The following is a 23,123-nucleotide window of genomic DNA, read 5'->3' on the forward strand; positions in this document are numbered from 1 at the left end:
GAGAATTCGCGTTTCACAACCATATCTTGTGCTTTTGTGTCATGCTCTGCTCATTATTTATATTTTGGAAATCGTTCAATCTGAAATACTAATTGATGTTACATCCCTGGGCTGGGTGGTCACTGTTTATGTTCATTATTATTGCCAGGGACAGGTATTAGCTCTCCATAGCTCTGAGTTTGTCACATACTTCCCCAGCAACACCAACCCTTCTACACAGCCCACTTGTCGGCATAAGGCTCAAATGAGCTCTCCATGGGGGAATGAGCCCTTGTTGAGATCCTTGCTCAATAAAGAGCCACTGCTGGTGTTCCTGGCCTGGTCAGGTAGGCCATAAACAGGGGCTATGGAGGTGTCATTATGGTCAATCGTCTGCCCCACTTCCACGATTACATCTGGGTTCTGGTGTCCCTGGAGAGGGAGCACGCAATGTCTATGAATATCCTTTGGGTTTTCAGAGAGAGGTAGGCACTGCAGGGTTTGGAGTGCTTTATTTCCCCCTCCAATTCTATTTTGATTTAATCCCTGCCCTCCCTCTCAATTTTTTTTGATCGCATTAGCATTGCCCTTTGTTGAGAAAGGCACTGCTTGCGACTGGCCATTCGGGTTTTTTCTTATCTTCTTGCTGATAGAAAATGAATAAAGGTTTCTGCGCTCGTTGCTCTCCATTGTGTCCTACACCTGCACACACACACACACGACATGGGTGCAGAGGAAAAATAAGCTGTTTGGCGGTAGCGTGGGAGGAAAGAAAAAAAGAGAAAAAAAGGGAAAATTCCCATTGCTTTGCAATGTCCTATTATTTGGCATGTGTTTATCCCAACATTGTTGGCAACTTTCTTTCATCACTGAGCCATGTCCTTATTGAATGGTGGAGCAGACCTGATGGGTTAGATCATCCGACATAGACCAGGATGGGAACAGGCCCTTCGGCCCACAATGCTTTCGGAAACGGGTGACATGGGGGGAGCATGGTCGGCGGGGCTAGGGGTGAGTGACGTCAGCGGGGGCAGAGGTGGCACATTCGGTGGCAAACATGGGGGCAGAAGTGACCTTCTGGGTGGTGTCGGCAGAAGCTGTGCCTCTAACCGGAGCAAGTTGTTCAGATGGGTGAGTCAGAATTCCCCATTTCCAACTCCAAATTGGGGGAAGTTTTCAGAGCGTTTTGGGTTGTCGCGGAAGCTTCAATTTGTTTGGCAGTTCCATCGCAGTCTACTGCAAAAGGACATCTACAAGGTCCGAATGAACAAATGCAACAGCAGCCTTCCTTTTGGAAGGTCCAAGCCAATATGATTTGTCACAGATACGGACTCATTTACCCCAGTCATCTCAAGGATTTATGGTCTTTGTTTCTCATTAAACATGAAAAATGTGGTGCAGTTCTTTGTATTGTTATATCCTGCCATTCCCCCAACCTAGCAGAGATATTTTTATTATCCCCATCCGTCCATCATCTGGTTGGTGAAACAATATTTACAACATTAGCGCCATTATTGCTATTGTGGTGTAAGGGACCTCTCTTACCATAGCTCCCGTTTGGTTGTTATTAGGACCTGTTATGATACAGGGATATGATGTTGAATGGCCGGTGTTGGGTTGGGGTGGATATATGGATAGGCAGCTGAAGGGCTTTTGTCTGAAACCTTGATTCTCCTGCTCCTCGGATACTGCCTGGCCCACTGTGCTTTTCCAGCACCACACTCTCGAATCTGATCTCCAGCATCTGCAGTCCACACGTTCTCCTAGCTGAACCAAATCAGCCTCACTATCACTGAAATTGCAATATACTGAAATATTGCCCGAACCAGACATTAAGATTAACAGATCTTTGCCAAGTTTGACTCATTGTTAATTTTTGTTAAATAAAGTAACTTTAACAAAACAAAAATGAGAAATGACTCACATTCATGCGCCCTGGCAGACAGACACAGTTGAGGGATAAAATAAAAAGAAAATAAAGCAACTGTTTATTGAACTGGAAAATTATGATTCTGCTGATAAGTGCCTGACTTTCATGAAATCCTTGGGCAATGGATTGTTCATTTCCTTTTAGAACTGTTTATCTTGCTTGAAATTTGAAGTCATCAATTAATGCAAACAGTTTCCGCAGATGTGTGGGAATAACTTATTTCTTGCTGTTCTTTTATCAGAATATTCGACAATTTGATGACTGGATAGAAAACTAGAGAAAGTAAAACTAAGCCACTGAAAGTTTCCCAAAATCCTCTGCTTCCAGCTAAAATCCAATCAGGAACTATTCTTTTCTTTTTGTAGTTACTGTTCTGTCTGATTAGCTGGCCAACACCAATCCTCCCTTTATTCATGAATTCATAAGACCATGAGACATAGGAGCAGAAATTAGATCATTCAGCCCATTGAGTCTGCTCTACCACACAATCATGTTTAAGACGTTTCTCAACCTCAGTCTCTCATTTCTCTCTGGAACCCTTGATCCCCTTTATACTCAAAAACTTATCTATCTTAGCGTTAAATATACTCAATAACGTGGTCTCCACAGCCTTGTGTACCAGTGAATCCCATCGATTCCCCACTCTCTGGCTGAAGAAGTTTCTCCTTACCTCCGTTCAAAAAGCTCTTCCCTATACTCCAAAGCTATGCCCTACTGTCCTGTCTCTCCAACCAGTAGAAACATATTCCCAACATCTAGTCTGTCCAAACCATTCAGTATTCTGGAAGTTTCAGTTAGATCTCGTGTCATCGTTCTAAACCCATTGAATATAGACCCAGAGACCTCAAAACTTCCTCACATGTTGAGCTATTCGTTCCTGGAACCATTCTCATGAATCCCCCTGAACACGCTCCAGGGCCAATACATCCTTCCTGAGATGTGGGTCACAAAACTGCACACAATACTCCAAATATGGCCAGACCAGAGCCTAATAGAACCTCAGAAGAAATCCCTCCTCTCAATATGGATGCCATAATTGCATTTGCTTTCCTAACTACTGACTTAACCTGAGAGGTTGCCTTGAAGGAATCCTAGATTAGAACTCCTCTCCGACCTATCACCTTCATCCCCACCTCCACCCACCTATTGCACTCTTAGCTACCTTCTCCCCAACCCCAACCCTCTCCCCCCAACCATTTATCTCTCCACCCCGGAGGCTCCCAGCCTCATTCCTGATTAAGGGCTTTTGTCCGAAACTTCAATTTTCCTGTGCCTCAGATGCTGCCTGACCTGCTGTGCGTTTCCAGCACCACTCTAATCTTGACTCTGATCTCTAGCATCTGCAGTCTTCACTTTCACCTAGATTCAGGAGGGAATTCAAGTGTGTGAGATCTAGCCAGCTATAAATATAGCCAGCAATGTTAACACCATAAGACCATAAGAAATAGGAATGGAAGTAAGGCCATTCGGTCCATCAAGTCGACTCCATCATTCAATCATGGCTGATGGGCATTTCAAAGCCACTTACCCTCACTCTCCCCATATCCCTTAATTCCTTGTGAGATTACGAATTTATCAATCCCTGCCTTGAAGCCATTTAACGTCCCGGCTCCACTGCACTCTGTGACAATGAATTGCACAGGCCCACCACTCTGGCTGTAGAAATGTCTCCTCATTTCCATTCTAAATTGACCCCCTCTAATTCTAAGCCTGTGCCCATGAGTACCAGTGCCACAGTCTGACGGAAACATGTTCCCAACGTCCACCCTTTCTAAGCCATGCAATATCTTGTCAGTTTTTATTAAATCTTCCCTCAAACTTCTAAACTCTAACGAATACAATCCAGGATCCTCAATTGTTCATCATATGTTCGGCCTACCATTCCAGGGATCATCCGTGTGAATCTCTGCTGGACACGCTCCAATGCCAGTATGTCCTTCCTGAGGTGTGGGGCCCAAAACTGGATACAGTATTCTAAATGTGGCCTAACCAGAGCTTTATAAAGTCTCAGTAGCACATCACTGCTTTTACATTCCAACCCTCTTGAGATAAATGACCATGACTCAACCTGCAAGTCAACCTTTAGGGAATCCTGTACTCGCACACCCAGATCCATTTGTACTTTGGCTTCATGAATTTTCTCACTGTTCATAAAATAGTCCATGCGTGTATTTTTTTTTCCAAAGTGCAAGACTTCATATTTGCTCACATTGAATTTCATCAGCCATGTTCTAGACCACTCTCCTAAACTGTCTAAATCTTTCTGCAGCCTCCCCACCTCCTCAGTACTACCTGCCTGTCCACCTAACTTCGTATCATCGGTGAACTTCACCAGAATGCCCCCAGTCCCTTCATCCAGATCATTTATATATAAAGTGAACAGCTGCGGCCCCAACACTGAACTCTGCGGAACCCCACCTGTCACCGGTTGCCATTCTGAAAAAGAACCTTTTATCCGAACTCTCTGCCTTCTGTCAGACAGCCAACCCCCAATCCATTCACATAGCTCACCTCGAACACCATGGGCCCTCACCTTACTCAGCAGCCTCCGTGAGGCACCTTATCAAAGGCTGTTTGGAAGTCTAGATAGATAACATCCACTCGCTTTCCCTGGTCTAACCTACTTGTTACCTCTTCAAAGAATTCTAACAGGTTTGTCAGGCATGACCTCCCCTGACTAAATCCATGCTTACTTGTTCCAATCCGACCCTGCACTTCCAAGAATTTAGAAATCTCATCCTTAATGATGGATTCTAGAATTTTACCTGCAACCAAGGTTAGGCTAATCAGCCTATAATTTTCCATCTTTTGTCTTGATCCTTTCTTGAACAAAGGGGTTACAACAGCAATTTTCCAATCATCTGGGACTTTCACTGACTCCAGTGATGTTTGAAAGATCACAACCAACACCTCCACTATTTCCTCAGCTACCTCCCTCAGAACTCTAGGATGTAGCACATCTGGGCCAGAAAATGTATTAATTTTTAGACCTTTTAACTTTTCAAGTACTTTCTCCTTTGTAATGGCCACCATACTCAACTCTGCCCCTTGGCTCTCCTTAATTGTCGAGTGAAGCAGATCTTGCTAACAGCAAAGATATGGCGCTTGGACTCCAGATTTGATTTTTAATGGACAATGACAATAATGTTTGTTCTTTGTGGACCTGATTTATTTTTCTGTGTTCTATATTTTATTTTTGTTTTAAGCAATGTCTTCCTACACCTGCATCACGTGTCATGTGGCTTTTGGTGATGCTGAGATTCAGAGGTCACACTACAAAACAGATTGGCACAGATATAACCTGAAGCGTAAAGTCGCAGAAATGCCTCCAGTGACAGCTGAAAACTTCCAAGAACGTGTATTGGCCCTGAGATCAGCTGTAGAAGAGAAGAAAAAGGGGACTGCCACAGACTGCACATCTTGTGGTAAAAGATTCGCCACCTTCAATGCCTATGAAAATCATTTAAAATCCAAGAAACACCAGGATGCAGAAAAGAAGTTCGCGAGCATTGCAAATAAACAGCTGGAAAGGCTGAATGTGAAAAATTTGGAGATGGGGATAAGCGAGGATGGAATGGACAAAGATACCGTGAATATAGCCATTCAGCAGGCGGTAAAAGCTCAGCTGGCTCCCTCCACAAGGAAATGGACTGTTGTCCCAGTAACTGAAGACGCTTTGTCACAAGTCACAGTTAGCAGCCAACAAAACAAGAAGCCTGACAAACCACCTCGGTTACTCTGGTTCGGACAGCAAGCTGCAAAATTGGACCAGCTCGAGTCATTTGAGGAGGAAGTGACGATGGAGGATGAAGATGATGGTAAATAATGGCAAATCAGCATCTTGTTTCTGGTTCAGTTTTAACAAGTGTCTAGAGAATATGTCCCCTGCACTAAAGTTTCCTCCTTTCACTTTTTAAGACATATTCTAACTCCAAAGCACAAGGTAACTCATTTGGCAAATCACCAGTGCTTATTTCAATAGAGTGGAGAGTGCATCCTAACAAGCAGCATGTGATGACTGTACGCTCAGACTACCTCAGACCATAATTAGATTAGATTACTTACAGTGTGGAAACAGGCCCTTCAGGCCCAACAAGTCCACACCGCCCTGCCGAAACGCAACCCACCCATACCCCTTACCTAACACTAGGGGCAATTTAGCATGGTCAATTCACCTAACCTGCACATCTTTGGACTGTGGGAGGAAACCGGAGCAAACCCACGCAAACACGGGGAGAACGTGCAAACTCCACTTAGTCAGTCGCCTGAGCCGGGAATTGAACCCAGGTCTCTGGCGCTGTGAGGCAGCAGTGCTAACCACTGTGCCACCGTGCCGCCCAGTTTGTGCATTAAACACATTTTGGTAATGTTGTAGTAATGCCTTACTGACAAAAGGTAATATTTGTGAACATCTGATACTTCTGCAGCCTCAATTATTTAGAATTTCTTTTATAAGAGTTGCGACTTGTATTTCCTGTAACAAAGGTGTTCTCAGTAATAAATCAATTCACTTCTGGGTATGTTAATTTTAATTTCAATGATTTATTGTCATGTGTGCTGAAGTACAGTGAAAAGCTTTGTTTATGAGCAGTACAGGATGTACAGATCAGAAAGGTTTAGACTGAGGTTTGCCGGTTGCATTGCACAGGGTGAGCACTAGGCAAGAGCGACGTTAGCAAGGCTAGCATTATTTGAAGTTAGAGACTTCATTCATCAGTCTAATAACATCCAGGAAGAAGCTGTTCCTGAACCTGCTGGTGCGTGTGTTCAAGCTTCTGTATCTTCTGACTGACAGAAGAGGTTGTAGGAGATTTGCACTGTACTCCTGGTCATATCAAGGACCTTGTTAAATTGAGCTGCATTTGTTGACTGGGAAAATGTTGCCAGCTCTGAATATATTCACACTTACACATTTGTACTGAGATTTATATCAAATAGAACACTGTTATATATATTACAAATTTAAAAGTGCTTTTGGTTTCAACATGCCTTTGGTTTCGACTTTGCACTTTTTCTGCTAGGTGAATGGGAGGATGTGGATTCTATCTGTGATGAGGAGGAACATTTTAAAAACGAGAGCCGAGCTGAAGTCTCTCCATCTGGCAGTATTCAAGTAACAAACTGCTTATTTTGTTCACATCACTCTCGATCTCTATTTAAAAATATTGATCATATGACAAAGTTGCACGTTTTTTTTATTCCTGACATTGAATATTTAGTGGAGCTAAAGGGTTTGATGAAGTACATGGGTAAGTAAGAATGAAATGTACATTTTAACAATGTTCTTAATGGCAAATTAATCTACCTAATTTTTAATAAGACATAAAGAGTCAGATTAAATCAGGTCTCTTCGGAAAATTGTCTGATCTAAGTGTGACAATTAAAACCGGTCATGTCAACTGAAAGGGTGGTTGTCATGCTGCATTGAATCTTCATATACAGAGATCCAGGCCTAGTGGAACAGGGGTCTTTTGATCTTTTTACCTCTAACAGTGTAACTAACATCCCTTTCCCATCTGTGTTGCTATGGAGAACTGCCAAGCAGAGCGAACATAAAAGAACACTCAACAAACTCATGGACTAAACGTTGGCATTTTCTACAAGTGCAGTATTAATATTTTACATATAAACTGAGAATTTGGTGAAAATTAATCTGGTGTCAACGGAACTTGAGTGAGCAATGGGACTTTCCTTAATCTGATGGTTTCACATTCATGTCACTGAGATGAGTGAAGACTCAGAAATTTAAGTCGATCATCAGTTGCTCATCATACTCAGAGAACTATGACTCATTTTAACGCATAGCAAACTGACCGTCAAAAGACAATAGGTGAAAGTGATTATTGCTGATGCTGGAGATTAGAGTCAAGATTCGAGTGGTGCTGCAAAAACACAGCAGGTCAGGCAGTTTTGAGGAGCAGGAAAATTGACGTTTCAGGTAGGAGCCCTTTCCTGATGAAGGGCTCCTGCCCGAAACATTGATTTTCCTGCTCCTCAGATGCTGCCTGATCTGCTGTGCTTTCCCAGCACCACTCGAATCTTGCCAAAAGACAATGCTTAAATGAATTTACAACTCAGAAATGTTCAATTGTAGAGAATGTATTTTTAATTGTTTGGTTTCAAAACTTCAGCTTGAGATGCTAAAAGGTTTTGGCTGAGGTTTATTTAGCATTATATAAGTAGCTGCTTGTGATGTTTGCAATTTTACTTTTGCAGGAGAAAAGGTTGGTCTGGGAAACGTTTGCCTGTGGTGCAATGAGAAAGGGCGGTCCTTTTACTCGACTGAAGCTGTCCAAGCTCATATGGTTGACAGCAGCCATTGTAAACGCTTCACAGATGGAGAGCTACTCTTGAATTTGTAGACTTCTATGAATTTAGGTAACAAATTGGGTTTTTCATAATTTGCATGTCTTTTGAAGGGAAGTGATCCAACATTTGTTAGGAATAAGGGCACTATTTTGAAAGTGTTTAGCATTTGACACTTTAACCTAATGTTGGTCAAATTGCCTTGACCTCTCATCATCCACATTTTTCAATGCTTTGCTCAACGCCACTTACTTCAGCATTTGTTTATGGATTAAAACTAGTTTGCTTAGATACACACTCCCAAACACAAACTGTCTAGCCCAGTGCTTTCCAAACTTTTACCATTTTGACCACATAGCAAGACATGAAAATTGTTGTGACTTCTAGGTATTGTAAGAGATGCTGGGAAGCTCGGGCCTGTTAGTGAGAGCACAGCTGTTACAACTTGAGTGGATCTCCATGATGGCCACTGCTACTCAAAACTTGGGACATCAGAATTTCAGTTTTTCGCATTTAGGATCATGGCCCCCATTTTGGGAAGCTCTGGACTGACCTTACGATAGGCATGCTTTCTCATCTGATTTGATGATCTCATCCCCAACCAATCCTTGACTATCATCCATTCTTCCTCACCATGGTTGCCCCATCTATGCACTTCTGAACAAGGGGAACAAACTTGGAGGATAGCTATAATTACTTTGATCACTTAACTCTGTAAAAGGCACCCTTGACTATTCAGCAACTATCTGTAGGGCAGTCATAACTCTAGGTTTCAAGTACTCCTTTAAAATTGGTTTCTCCATCTCTGCACACAGTGATCTTTATGTGCCCGAACTAAAGTCTTATGCAGCTGCCACATGACTTGCCAACATTTTGAAATCAATTCCACGACCGATGAAGACAAGCAATGCATTACGCCACTTTTAGCATCACTTCTGCTTGTGCTGCCACTTTCAGGAAGCTATGGACTTGCACCCCAAGATGTCTCTGTATATAGAACGTACAACAGTATAGTACCAGAACAGGCCATTCAGCCCATGATATAATGCAGATCATGACTATGGACATGTAGAAGGGATTAATTGAATTTAGCCAGTTAAATTAATCCCTTCTATCTGTCCATAGTCAATATCCTTCTATTCCTCGCTTAATCATGTGTTTTTCTAAAGGTACCTTAAACACCCTTATTCAATCTGCTTCCACTACTATCCCTGACAGCGTGTTCCAGGCACCTACCACTCTGTTTTAAAGAAACGTCTTGCCCCCTCACAGCTCCTTTGAAATTTTCCCCCTTACCTGATTATATGCCCTGTAGTCTTAGATGTTTCAGCGCTAGGAAAAGATTGACTGTCAACATGTTCTATGCCTCTCATAACTTTATGAACTTCTATCAGGTCTCCCCTCTGCCTCCATTGCTCCAGAGAAAGCAACCCTAAGTTTGTCTCGCCTCTCTTTATAGCTCATACTCTCTAATCCAGGCAGCAGCCTGGCAAAACCTTTCTGCACCCTCTCAAAAGCCTCCACATCCTTCCTGTAGTGTGGTGACCAGAACTGAACACAATACTCAAAGTTTGGCTAAACCCAAATTGATAGAGCTACAATTTCATTTCCTTACTCTTGTATTTGATGCCACAGCCAATAAAATGAAGCATGTATATGCCTTCTCTATCATCCTATCTACTAATGTGACTATTTTCAGGGAGCTATAGACTAGGACCCCAAGATCCCTCTGTACATCATTGCTGTTAAGGGTCCTGCCATTATACGTTCCCTTAACATCTGATCACTCAGTGTAACACCTTGTGCTTGCCTGGATTAAAGTCCATCTGCCATTTCTCCGACCATGTCTGGAACTAATCTATATCCCACTGTATCTTTTGACAACCTACAGTATTCACAACCCCCCCAATCTTTGTTTCATCTGCAAACTAACAAATCTATGTTTTCATCTGAGTCACTTATATAAATCGCAAACAGCAGAGGTCCCATTACGGATCCCTGCGGAACGCCACTGGTCACGGACCTCCAGCCTGAGAAACACCCTTCTCCTACTACCCTCTGCCTTCTATGGGCAAGCCAATTCTGAATCCCCACGCAGTGGATCCAAGCACGCATCTTAATCATCTCTGTGAGCCCACCATGAGGTACTTTGTCAAAGTCCATGTAAACAATATATACCGCTCTACCCTTATCAGTCACCCTGTCATCTCCTCAAAAAAATCAATCAAATTAGTAAGATATGAACTGCCCCACACAAAGCCATGTTGAGCGGTCCTAATTAAGCCATGCCTTTCCAAATGCATGTAAATCCTATCCCATAGAATCCTCTGCAATAACTTCCTGGTCACTGGTCTATAATTTCCTGAATGATCCCTATTTCCCTTCTTGAACAGAGGAACAACATTAGCTCAGGTCAGTCCTCAGGTTAGAGCAGATACAAAGATCTTTGTATCTTTGGCAGGGCTTCTAAAAGTCCTGCCATTTGCTGTATGCTTTCCTCCTGCATTTGACCTCCCAAAATCTACGACATCCCATTGGTCCAGATTAAACTCCATCTACCATTGCTTTACCCACTTTCTAACTGGCCTACATCCTGATGTATCATTTGATAACTTTCCTTACTATCCACAACTCTACCAATTTTCATTGCAAACTTTCTGATTAGACCACCACATTTTTTTCACCTAAATCCTCTGACTTTTTACAAACAGATCCCAGCACTGATCCTTCCAGAATACCACTGGTCACAGACCTCCAGTCAGAAAAGCATTGTCCACGGCTGCCATTTGTCTTCTGTGACTAAACCAGCTTTTCCCAACTTGCCAACTCACCATGGATTCCATGTGACTTAATCTTCTGGACCGACCTATCATGAGGGACCTTGTCAAACGCTTTGGTCAAGTCAATGTGGGCAATATAATGACATCAAATTTGGGAGACAAGACTTATATACTTAATGCTGAAAAAGTGCAGCAGGTCAGGCAGCATCCAAGAAGCAGGAGAATCGACGTTTCGGGCATGAGCCCTTCTTTAGGAATCCAGCATCTGCAGTACTCACTTCCTCCTTATGTACTTAATGGTAAGGTTCTGTGGAGTGTTGCTGAACAAAGAGTCCTTGAAGTGCAGGCTCATAGCTCCTTGAAAGTGAAGTCACATGTAGATAGGATAGTGAAGAAGGCACTTGGTATGCTTTCCTTTCTTCATCAGAGCATTGAGTATAGGAGTTGGAAGTCATGTTGAAGCTGTACAGGATATTGGTTAGGCTACTTTTGGAATATTGCATTCAATTCTGCTCTCTCTGCTACAAGAAGAATATTGTGAAACTTGAAAGTGGCCAGAAAAGATTTACAAGGATATTGCCAGGTTTGAAGTATTTGAGCTATAGGGAGAGGCTACATTGGCTACTTTCTCCGGAACATCAGAAGCTGAGGCGTGACCTTATAGAGATTTATAAAATCATGCGGGGCATCGCTAGATTAAGTAGACATGGTCCTATTCCTGGGATGGAGGTATTCCAAAACTAGAGGACATAGGTTTAAGGTTAGAGGGGAATGGTTTAAAAGGGACATGAGGGGCAACTTTTTCATACAGGTGGTTGCACGTGTATGGAATGAAGTGCCAGAGGAAGTGGTGGAGGCTGGTACAATTACAACATTTAAAAGGCATATGGATGGGTATATGAACCGGAAGTGTTTGGAGGGATATGGGCCAAATGCTGGCAAATTGGACTAGGTTACTGGCTTTTATTGGTAGAGGAATTGAGTTCCGGAGTACTGAGATCATATTGCAGTTGTATAAGACTCTGGTGCGGCCGCATCTGGAGTATTGTGTGCAGTTTTGGTCGCCATACTATAGGAAGGATGGGGAGGCACTGGAACGGGTGCAGAGGAGGATTACCAGGATGTTGCCTGGTATGGTAGAAAGATCGTATGAGGAAAAGCTGAGGCACTTGGGGAGGTGGGCTTGGGTCGGCGCAACATCGAGGGCCGAAGGGCCTGTACTGCGCTGTATTCTTCTATGTTCTATGTTCTATGTTCTATGTTCTATGTTTATCTTGGACATCTGATCGGCATGGACGATTTGGACTAAGAGATCTGTTTCCATGTTGTGTATCTCTATGACTCTAATGGAAGTCAATAAATGTTTACACATGTCATATATTCTAAGGTTATTTGGTTATCTCCTGTATTAGAACTTATCAAAAACCTTCTGAAAATCTGAGTGCACTGCAGGCAGAAATTACACCTTTGCTACTTTGTTCAGATAATCCACACATAAGGACAACTGGCAGGCTGTTGAAAATACATTCCCATTCATACATTTGTATCAACCCTGCCCAGTTATTTTCTCAGTGCCCATTTGCCAACAGCTTTTACAATAAATCATTAATTTCCAACTATTTACATTGTATCTTAAATTCGCCATTCCCTACTTTCTCCTTCTGTCCCTTCTTAAACAGTAGGGTATACACCTGCACCCTTTCACATTGCAGACACTGTCCCCAAGTTTACGTATTGGCCACCAACACCATCCAGTATCACCATGCTCCCTTTGTTCGTTGTTCTGAACATGTGTCCTGGTGATTTGTCAATTTCGCATAAGATTAATTTCACCAGTACTCCTTTGTTTGCACAATACTTCTTTCTCAGTTCATCATTCTCACGAGTCCCTTCGATTCCGAAAATTTATGGGCAATTTTGTATTCCATGGAAACTGACACAGAGTCACGATTTGACCCCTTCTACCATTTGAACAGGAATCAAAAATACATTTGCCTGCGAACAGTTTTTTTAAGAGATCTTGAGCATCAATATATTTGTAATATGTTTAGAGTTCACCACATTACCCTTGAAACACATCGATCTTTAATTCATAGGATTTCTTTTTTTGTTTTCAAAGTATGAATCACATTAATTGTGTGCTTTCTCTTGGCATTTCTCTCTGACTCCCTCTCTTGCTATCTTACTGTACTTTTGTCAATCTGAAAGTTCATCCATGTGAAGACTTGTGCCTTTTTACGATCACCTCTGTATATTTTTTACGTCTGTTCACCCATTTGTTTGCATTTTGCTATTATCATGTTTGGATATTTTGTTGGATCATTAATAACTTCCATTTTCAGTGTACATCAATAGAAGCCTCACAGAAATAAAGCAAATCCCTAAGAAAGATGCCTGGAGTCTTTTTTCTTCAAGAATGAGGTAGGTACGGCTTCTGTGGCTAAAGGGATTGGGGATATGGAGGAGATCAGGATTAGAGCATTGAACTCAACAACCACTCCTGATTATATTGGGTGGTGGAGCAGGCTCAAGGGTTAAATAGATGACTCCTGCTCCTATCATCCCTGTTTCTATCACTCAAAACTGTTTTCCCTCCACAAATGTTGCTAGACCTGCTGAGTTTCTCTAGCAGTTTGTTTGATTTAGTCCAGCCCTCACTGTTGTGTCCAGTTCTGTGCAGAAATGATGGAGAGGACGTAAAATGGAAGATTTCAATGTTTCCCCGAAGGCTTCCCTCAAGGAAATCGACATTGATGTTAATCACAGAATCCCCACAGTGCAGAAGAGGCCATTCAGCTGATCAGGTCATCACTGATCCACCAAAGAGCAGCCAACCCCACCACCCTATTGCTGTCACCCATCTGTACCGTGGCTAATCCAACTCATCTGCACATCTGTGGACTGGAGGAGGAAGCCAGAATACTCAGAGGAAATACACGCAGACACAGGGAGAACATTCAATCCAGTTGCCCAAGGTTACACTTCAGCCCAGGTCCCAGGCAGCAGTGCTAACAACTGATCCAGTGCGCGGGGAGTGGGAGACCCTGGTTCAGGAGACACTGCCTTACAGGAAACTCCTGTCAGAAGGGACACAACTCCTTGAGAACACCTGCCAGGAAGAAGAAGGACAGAACAGGAACCGGAGAAAGGAATGCCAGCGATTTCAAGACCAGAGACCAATTCGACCTTCCTGGAAATACCTGACAAACGTATGGTGGGAGATGTGGCTCTAGGATTGGGATCATCAGCTTCTCAGAGCTCCACAGAACCCGTGACCAGTGACACGTAAATTCCAAGGGGGTCAATCACACTTGTCAGTGAGTGATTACCAATGATGACGGCACCAAGGAGATATAATCATTAAACTGGAGCCACTATTGCAATCTAACATGATCCCTTATACAAACCATATCCCCAGCACATTCATTCTTAATTAATACATTTCAATACTTGTACTTTGTAACATTTTGTGGAAAAGATAGACTCTGGTGGGGCCAGGTCATAAATCAGGTGGGATATGGGATACAAGCAAGACCTAATGGTGGGAAACACTCGGTATCTCTGATTTTCTCATGAAATGAGACATTGCTTTCAGTGGATATCGCACCCCATTGATGAGCTGTTCTCGAAATTCCCTCTGGCTCACTGCATAAATACATGTGTTTGGGCAGCAGCTCCAAAGGAGGAGCATGGGACTGGGTTTGGTCAAGGATAGACATGGGGTCACGGAAACCATGTGAAGAATAATGGTGTGTGACATGAATTAGTAAAACGTAGATGACATAGGAAACCCATAGATGACAGACCCTCTCCAGTTCTCCATCTCAGGACCATTTTGATTTGGATGATTCCGTCTGCTCTGTAATCTCTGATGGATCTTACTGGATGCTAAAATGGGACGGACTGTCAGTACATTAAGCTGCAATATCAGAAATATTGGCAGCAGTGGTGTGAAACAGCGGTGAAACCAAGTATATGCTATCCAAGCATTTACATCATAAAAATCCCACTTTCTATTGCAACCTCCTGGTACATTGTCCTTTCTAGTTGTGAATTCATGAGCATAGTACCAAGGTATGTTCTTTAAACAGAACAAGGGACAGATCGATCCGATGATGGCAATTGTTGTTCTTTCACTGCAGTATTTAGTCTTGAACTCCTGGCAACAAATGGCAACAAACCGATCAAAAGTGAAACCAACTATGAGCCAGACTGAAATATCGGTGAAAGCATCATTTAGAATGGATTGGATGGAGCAGACTGCAGTAATGATCAGAAAGTTAGTTGGGATAAAAGAGGCTTTAATTCGAGTCAGGATCCTGTAATTGAGGTTGAGCAAGTAGATCAACCACTGCCATGGCCATCAAATACCAAGTGAGAGACTTAGAGCTGTGGGCGTGGGTCACAATCGTCAACAAGTTGGCTGCAAAAGAGAAATAAGTGGAGATGCTGAATAATAAATCAACAAGGCAGCTGGAGCAAGTACTTACATACCAGAACAGTTCCAAAGAAATGGAAGGCCAAAGTGATGGCTTACTTTTAAGAAAGATGGAAAAGTGCAAATAGGAAATTATAGCTAAGTGAATTAACATTGGTAGTACACAAAAGGAAGGGATCTATTATAAAGGATTTACTAACCGGATACCTTAAAAAGGATACTTCAAAACTCACAACATGATTAGGCAGAATGAGCACACATTATTGAAAGCAAAATGATATTGTGAGATCTGAGATATTCTGAGAATTTAGATTGTGCAATGGATATGAAGGTTGTTTGATGATTGTCTGTTCAGGCATCAAAGAAAGGTAACAAGCTTTGATATGTTTGTATTGTGAAAGTATGACTTAAGGTGTACTATTAATGCAATTGCTTTGGACTGAGAATTTATTAATTAATTGAAAACAAAAATTGATAATTAACTGGACATTGTTGATTTGGTGACCTGTACTTAGTGACACACCGCAAGGGCAAGCAGCTTCTGACAAACTGTGTTAATATTTGAGGCGTGCAATGTGTGCAGCTTATCCATGCTTTCTAATTATACAAAGTTGAAGGTAATAACTGGAAGTGGGGAAGAGACAGAGGAAGCTCTGTGGAATACAGACACATTGGAAGAGTGGAAAATAATATTACAGACAGAGAAAGATGTGTTCAGTTGTAAACATATGCATGTCCCAAAGGAAGATTAAAGACAACGTATTTATTGACTGGTGAGAAGGTTCATTTTATTGGTGTGTGCAGGTACCTGGCTCTCCTTGCACATCATAGAATCACAGAGCCCCTCTACTGCAGAAGGAGGCCATTCAGCCCATTGACTCCACACCAACCCTTCAAACAGCACCCTTCTCACACCCAGTCCCCTACTGTATCCAGTAACCCCATATTTACCGTGGCTTATCTACCTAGCCTACACATCCCTGAACACTATGGTCAATTTCAATATGGCCAATCCACCTAACCTGCACATTTTTATGACTGTGGGGGGAAACTGGAGCACCCAGAGGAAACCCACGCAGACACAGGGAGAACGTGCAAACTCCACAAAGACAATTGCCTGAGGCTGGAATCGAACCCAGGTCTCTGGTAGCTGTGAGGCAGCAGTGCTAACCACTGAATCAGTGAAAGTTAATGTGAACACGAGAGAGGCAGTAAGGAAGTCAAATTGTTCATTGATATCAGTCACAACTAGATTAAGATGGAAGAACAAGGATTGCAAGTAAATTGTAGCAAGCCCCAATTTTAAATGAAAAAAGAATGAAAATGCTGATTTGTGTGTCCGTTTTGTGCAATTAATAACATCTCGGTTAGACCACAGCTGGTGTCCTCTGATCAGATCTGATATCCTGAGCTAAAGATGGACATAGTTTCTCCAAAGGGACTGAAATGACGTAACAACAGATTATTTCCTGAGATACCCAGAGTGTTATATTGTTGACAATGTTTGTAAAAACCCAACTGATTCACCAAAATCCTTTAGGAAAGGATAGCTGGCATTCTTACACAGCCTGGGCAACGTATGACTCCAGACCCACAACAATGGGCTGACTCCTAACTGCCCTGTGGGTAATAAATGCTGACTGATAGTTCTTAGGGCTAAAGGGTTTAGGGAGAAAGCAGGAACAAGACTGAGTTGGATGAGCAGCCACGATCATATTGAATGGCGGAGCAGACTCAAAGGGCTGAATGACCTACTCCTGCTCCGATTTCCTCTATTTCTGTGTTTAGTCAGTGACTTCCACACCCCCTGAATGAATCAAACAGATTCTAATCATAAATCAACAGCACAGTGGTAGGGGTTGATTCGCTCAGTGATTGGGAAGCTGGTTTGTAATGTGAAGCAATAACTGACAACATGGTTTCACTTCCTGCTCTAGCTGAGGTTATCCTGATATTCCCTTCTCAACCTCACCTAAGAAATGGTAGTCATCAGATTATATTCCAAGCCTGGTTGAAGGCTTGATACTTCCCATATTTTAATTAAAGGCTATAACTGTGCCTTCATCAGAGATTACAATAAAGCAATACTCTGAATGAAATAGTGATATGGAAGACAAAAAACATTTACTTCAGTTCAGAAATGGGTAAAGAAAATACTTGAATAGCAACTTCGATAAGAGCAGCAACACAGACAGAACATATTTAATAGTGGAAGAGACCTCCTGGGGATTCCAACAGCTGCTCGAATTATATAGTAAATGAGTACTGTCTGCACAATGGCTGGCCATTTCACAAAAGGACACTCTGTGAAAAGCACTCCCAATTTGTCTAAGTAAGTGGCCTTTGACAAGAGGCTCCAACTGATTCGGGGTGATGGGGAACGCAGAGTGAGCCTTCCTTTCTAACTGAGAGAAAGCTCCTGTGGGATCACAGCACAGGTGGAGCAGTGATATTCCTTCTGGCTTTCCATTCTCCATTATGTATGAGCCCCTCGTGAAAGCAAATCCAACTGAGACAGCAGTGTTGCAACAGATTAGGATTACAATTTGTCACACTTATTTCTCATGTCTGCCACTGCACCAATTGAATGGTTGATATGCTTTTCACAAAATAAGATTCAAACATTTATAAAATGTATTTGTGTGAGGACAAGCTTGTGATTGGATTGGCACAAAACACATTCAGAACAACAAGATTTTTTGAGATTTGTGGGGAAAATAACACTTGAACTGCCAGGGCGCTAAGGCTCCTCAGACAGCACCTTTCAAACACACAATACTCATGAAGGACAAGGGTAGCAGATGCACGGGAACACCACCACCCCCTCCCCCACTTCAAGTTCCCCTCCAAGCCACTCACCATCCTGACTTGGAAATATGTTACTCTTGTGTCAATGTCATTGGGTCAAAATCCTGGAATTCCCTCCTTATTGGTATGGTGTGTGCCCCTAAGTCACACGGACTATAGCAGGTTCAGTAAGGCAGCTCACTCCCACCTTCTCAAGGGACAACTAGAGATGGACAATAAATGCTGACCCAGCCATTGACAGCTGTGTGCTATGAATTAAACAATCAAAGGTGGTAAATTGTGTTTATTGAAATGAAATTAGAATAAATTCCTTTTCGGGAAAGTAAAGATGTCATCAGAAGTTACAGATTACAACAAGAAGAAAGACTACACCTCTCTTTTCCAAAGGTTCAGCAGCAGTAACAGGGACTTGTAAATCAAACAGAGAGGTCATGGAGCAGAACATCTGTGGAAATCGACATTCCTCAGGATTCTGTGGGCTCCATAAAGGATTCAAGTTACTTTACAGCATTTTAAAACACGGGAAACTCTCACTGATGACGTTACCTAGTCATGGTGATGAAACGTCTGAAAACAAACCTTCCAGCTCAATGAACTAACTTACATACTTATCATCAACCTGAGCTTCAAATCTTCTCAAAAATCACTAACAATTATTATCCATTCTCCCAAGTTTCACTTTTATACTTTCAATGATATCCGTGAAGTGCCGGCCGAGGGAGAAAACACATTTCAGGGAGGGGTTCAGGACATTCAAATACTTGGGCCAGCACCTCTAATCAGTTAGATTACACTCGTGGTATCTCACAATCATTTTCCCTCTGTTGTTTAACGTTGCTGTTATCACGACCAAACCAGACTGTATTGATATAAAAAGAGCAAAACCTGGAGAAATTGGATCTTGAGAGAGATACAATCTTGTATCAAGAGGGGAAAAAGGAGAGTTATGGCAGATACTTAGAGAACAAGACAGCAGAAGCCCTGAAGGAGCATAGACCTGCTATAGTCCATGTGACTTAGGGGCACACACAATACCAATAAGGAGGGAATTCCAGGATTTTGACCCAACGACATTGACACAAGAATAACATATTTCCTAGTCAGGATGGTGAGTGGCTTGGAGGGGAACTTGAAGTTAGGAGAGTATAAGGGAGTCATGAAAGGATACTAGCAGGAAAAATAAAGGAAAATTCTAAGACATTTTGCAAGTACATTCAGTATAAAAGGGTAGGGATAGAAAGAGTTGGGTCTGCTGACGACCATGCTGGGACTGTGTGCATAGAGCCAGATGATGTGAGCAGGATTCTAAATGAAGAATTTGCATCTGTGTTCACAAGTGAGAATAATGATGGGCCAATCAAGAAGAAGGATTGAAAATATTCGAAGAAATTAGCATCAAGAGACAGGAGGTTGTGAGTAGTCTTGCTCTCTTAAATATAGATAAATCTGTAGAACAGAATGGAATGTATTGCAGGTTATTGAGAGAGGTAAGGGAAGAAATAGTAGGGGGACTGGCAATAATTTTCAGATCCCCTCTGGCCACAGGATAGATACCAGATGTCTAGAGGGCAATCAATGTCGGATTGTTATTCAAGGAGGGAGCAAAGGATAAACCAGGAAACTACAGGCCAGTCAGTCCAACCTCAGTGATAAGGAAACTAATCTAAGTGATTCTAAGGAACAGAATTAATCTGCATTTGGAGAGGCAGGGATTAATCAAAAAGAATCAGTGTGGTTCTATTAAGGGGAATTCATCTCTGGCAAACTGGGCGTAATATTTCAGAGGGAACAAGCTGTGCACTTGAAGGCAATGCTTGGACTTCAGCAAGGCTTTTGTTAAGATCCTGCGTGGGAGACTGATAGCTAAGGTAAGAAAGCAGGGGATCCAAGGAAATTTGACAAATGTGATCCATAATTTACTGAGTGGCAGGGAGAAGTGGGTGATAATTGAGGGATGTTTTTGTGAGCGCCTCTTGGGAAGTCTGTGTCCAATAGGATCCAGCAGGGGGCAGTGTTGGGGCCCTTTGCTGTTTATGATTGATATGAATGATTGAGACTGGAATGGAGGAGGGTTGGTCAGTAAGTTCTCGGAGGATACAAAAAATTTTGGAGTGGTAAACAGTGAAAATGCTAGCCTTAGATTACAGGAGGATATAGTTGGGCTGGTCAGATGGGCTGATCAGTGGCAGATGGCATTCAATCCGGATGAGGGGAAGGTGATGCACTTGTGCAGAACAAGCAAGGCAAGGGGATACACGATGAATGATAGGAACCTGGGAATCATCAAGGATCAGCGGGACAATGGTGTGCATGTATTCCAGTTTTCTTAAGGTATCAGGACAGGGGATAAATTAGTTAAGGAGGCATTTGGGACACTTGCCTTTATGAGTTGAGGCAAAGAGATTAAGAGCAAGCAGGTAATTCTGGAATTGTGTACAACGGTGGGTGGACTACATCTAGCGTATTATGTGCAGTTCTGCAATCCACATTACAGGAAGGGGGTGTGATAACACTGGAGACGGTGCAGAAGAGATTTCCCTGGATTTTGCCTAGGCTGGAAAGTTTCAGTTACAAAGACAGATTGGACAGTTTCCATAGAACTGAGCAGATTGAGAGGAGCCATGATTGAGATGTGTAAAATCATGAAGGGCGTAGACAGGGTGGACAGGAAGGAAGCTTTCCCCGTGTAGGAGGAATTAATAACCCATACAGAATTATGATAAGGGGCAGAAGGTTGATGTGAGAAAAAGCATTTTCACTCAGAGGGTGAAAGAGAACCTGGGCTCACTGTTTGTAAGGGTGGGAGAGGTAGGCATTCACATAACATTGCAGGAATATTTAAATGTGCATTTACGGTGCCAAGGCTTACAAGGCTATGGGTCAGGTCCTGGAAAATGGAGTTAGAATTGATGATAGACTAAAGCATTTTCCCAACTACAGAAGATAATTTAGGATGCTTTCTATGGTGGACCTATATACGTTTATAGGAGTCCATGTGGATGTACTGAATTTCCTTAGCCTCCTGAGGAAGTGGAGATGTTGTTGAGCTTTCTTGAGCGTTGCGTTGACGTGATTGGACCAGGACAGATTGTTGGCGATCGTCACTCCCAGGAACGTGGCGCTGTCGACCATCTCCTCCTCAGCCCCACTGATCCAGACAGGGGCGTGCTCTCCACTCTGCTTCCTGAACTCAATGACCAGCTCTTTCATTTTGCTGAGATTGATGGGGAGATTGGTGTCTTTACACCATGCCAGTAAGCACTCAATCTCTTTCCTGCCTTGTATGTTGTCACTTGTTTCAAATCCGGCCTACACCGGTGGTGTTATCAGCAAACTTGTAAATGGCATTGGGTTGGAATTTGGCCGCACAGTGAGTGCATAAGGAGGATGTAGGAGGGCTGAGTGCACAGCCTTGTGGGCCACTGGGATTGAGGATTACGGAGGAGGTGGTGTTGTTGCTTATTCTTACTGATTGTGGTCTATGGGTCAGGAAGTTGTGGAGTGAGTTACAGAGAGTGGGGCTTGGGGGTGGGGGAGAGGTGAAGAGAGAATGGGTGGGTGGCAGGGGCAGATGCCAAAACATTGGTCTCTGAGTATGAAGATGAATTTGTTTGGAATTATGGTGTTGAAGGTGGAACTGTACTCGGAGTTTGACACAGGTATCCTTGTTAACCAGATGTTCCATGGCTGAGTGTAGGATCACTAACTGCAAATGTAAAGTGTTGCGACAGTGTAAACATCAGGACTTCAATCAGTTATTGCAGATGAAAAGAAGCAACAATAACTCTGTCAGGAATAAACAGGGAAGGGACAAGGACAAGCTGTTACACAGGAATTGAAAGCAATTCTCCATACCTGGGAAAAGAAGGAGTTGAAGTTCCATAAACAAACCTGTTTAACACCCGTTTGATAAGTGGTTGCTATATGCCACAAGGACAATGATTGCGTGGCAGAGGAGTTTAAGGAGCTGCTCACAGGAAAGCTGTGTCTTCAAACAGACGAGTCAATGCCAAATGGAACAGGGAGTAAGGAAGCTCCTGTTAGCGGACAAGCTGCTGACTTACTGGCTCCACAGGAATAGTCAGTATTGTGAATGAAAGGATCTAAAGGATTATCAATTTTTTTAATCACAAACTTGAAGGACTGAACATTGTATAAGAATTCAACTCCAGGATTCGTCCGGGGCAGAACTCTGGAAAACTGCACGAGGTTCGACCCTGTACATCCAGAGACAGACACTGTGGTTAAAATCCGAGCTCAACTCCACCAAAAATAGATAAGTTGGGTTGGGAGGCTTAAGTTGCTGACTTGAGAGGCCTTAATTTGGCTGCTACATGCAATAAGGTTTAAATAATTGTTTCAGTATTCGATTGTCTGTGAGATTTCTTAATATGTCTCCTACTTGAAGGCAGCTGATGGTTATTTACAAACAATAGTGCATTCGACTACAGAGAGAAGGCCATAGAGTGACACTGAGTGTGTTGAACTCTCTCAGAGCTAGCACAGACAGAACAGCTGCATGGCCCCTGTCTGTGCTGTAATATTTCCATAATTCTGTAAGGAACACCCAAAGTGAGGACAGACAGTGTGAACCGAGGCTGTGTTGCTGTGATTTTTTCACAACCACAGCTTACTCCCACACTACCCCTGAGCTGAAAGCTGGTGTTGCATTGTATATAGACACTCAAAGGTCTTCAGCAAGGATCAAGCGCATATAAAGCCTGGGATCTCAGATCAGAACCTTAATCCTGAGAAAATATATATTTAGTGTTCCAAACATTGGCAAATAAACATCATCGAATTACTTCGACCAACTTTGTGAAGGGATACATTATTCCATTCTTCATCTCTTCTCTGAATTTCCTCTGGGTAACTGCATAAA

At 42.6% G+C, this 23,123-nt stretch overlaps 1 protein-coding gene across 1 annotated transcript; it reads left to right on the forward strand.

Annotated features, from left to right (window-relative positions):
• Positions 1-5,103: 5,103 nt before the first annotated feature.
• LOC122544405 (zinc finger protein 622-like) lies at positions 5,104-8,291 on the forward strand. Its single transcript, XM_043683651.1, is given in 4 exon segments — positions 5,104-5,727; positions 6,931-7,158; positions 8,126-8,248; positions 8,251-8,291. Coding segments are annotated over 4 exon segments (1,002 nt in total). The 5' UTR covers positions 5,104-5,117.
• The last annotated feature ends 14,832 nt before the right edge of the window (positions 8,292-23,123 follow it).

This window comes from Chiloscyllium plagiosum, chromosome 48 (assembly GCF_004010195.1).
Source record: "Chiloscyllium plagiosum isolate BGI_BamShark_2017 chromosome 48, ASM401019v2, whole genome shotgun sequence".
In the NCBI taxonomy this organism is placed as follows: domain Eukaryota; kingdom Metazoa; phylum Chordata; class Chondrichthyes; order Orectolobiformes; family Hemiscylliidae; genus Chiloscyllium; species Chiloscyllium plagiosum.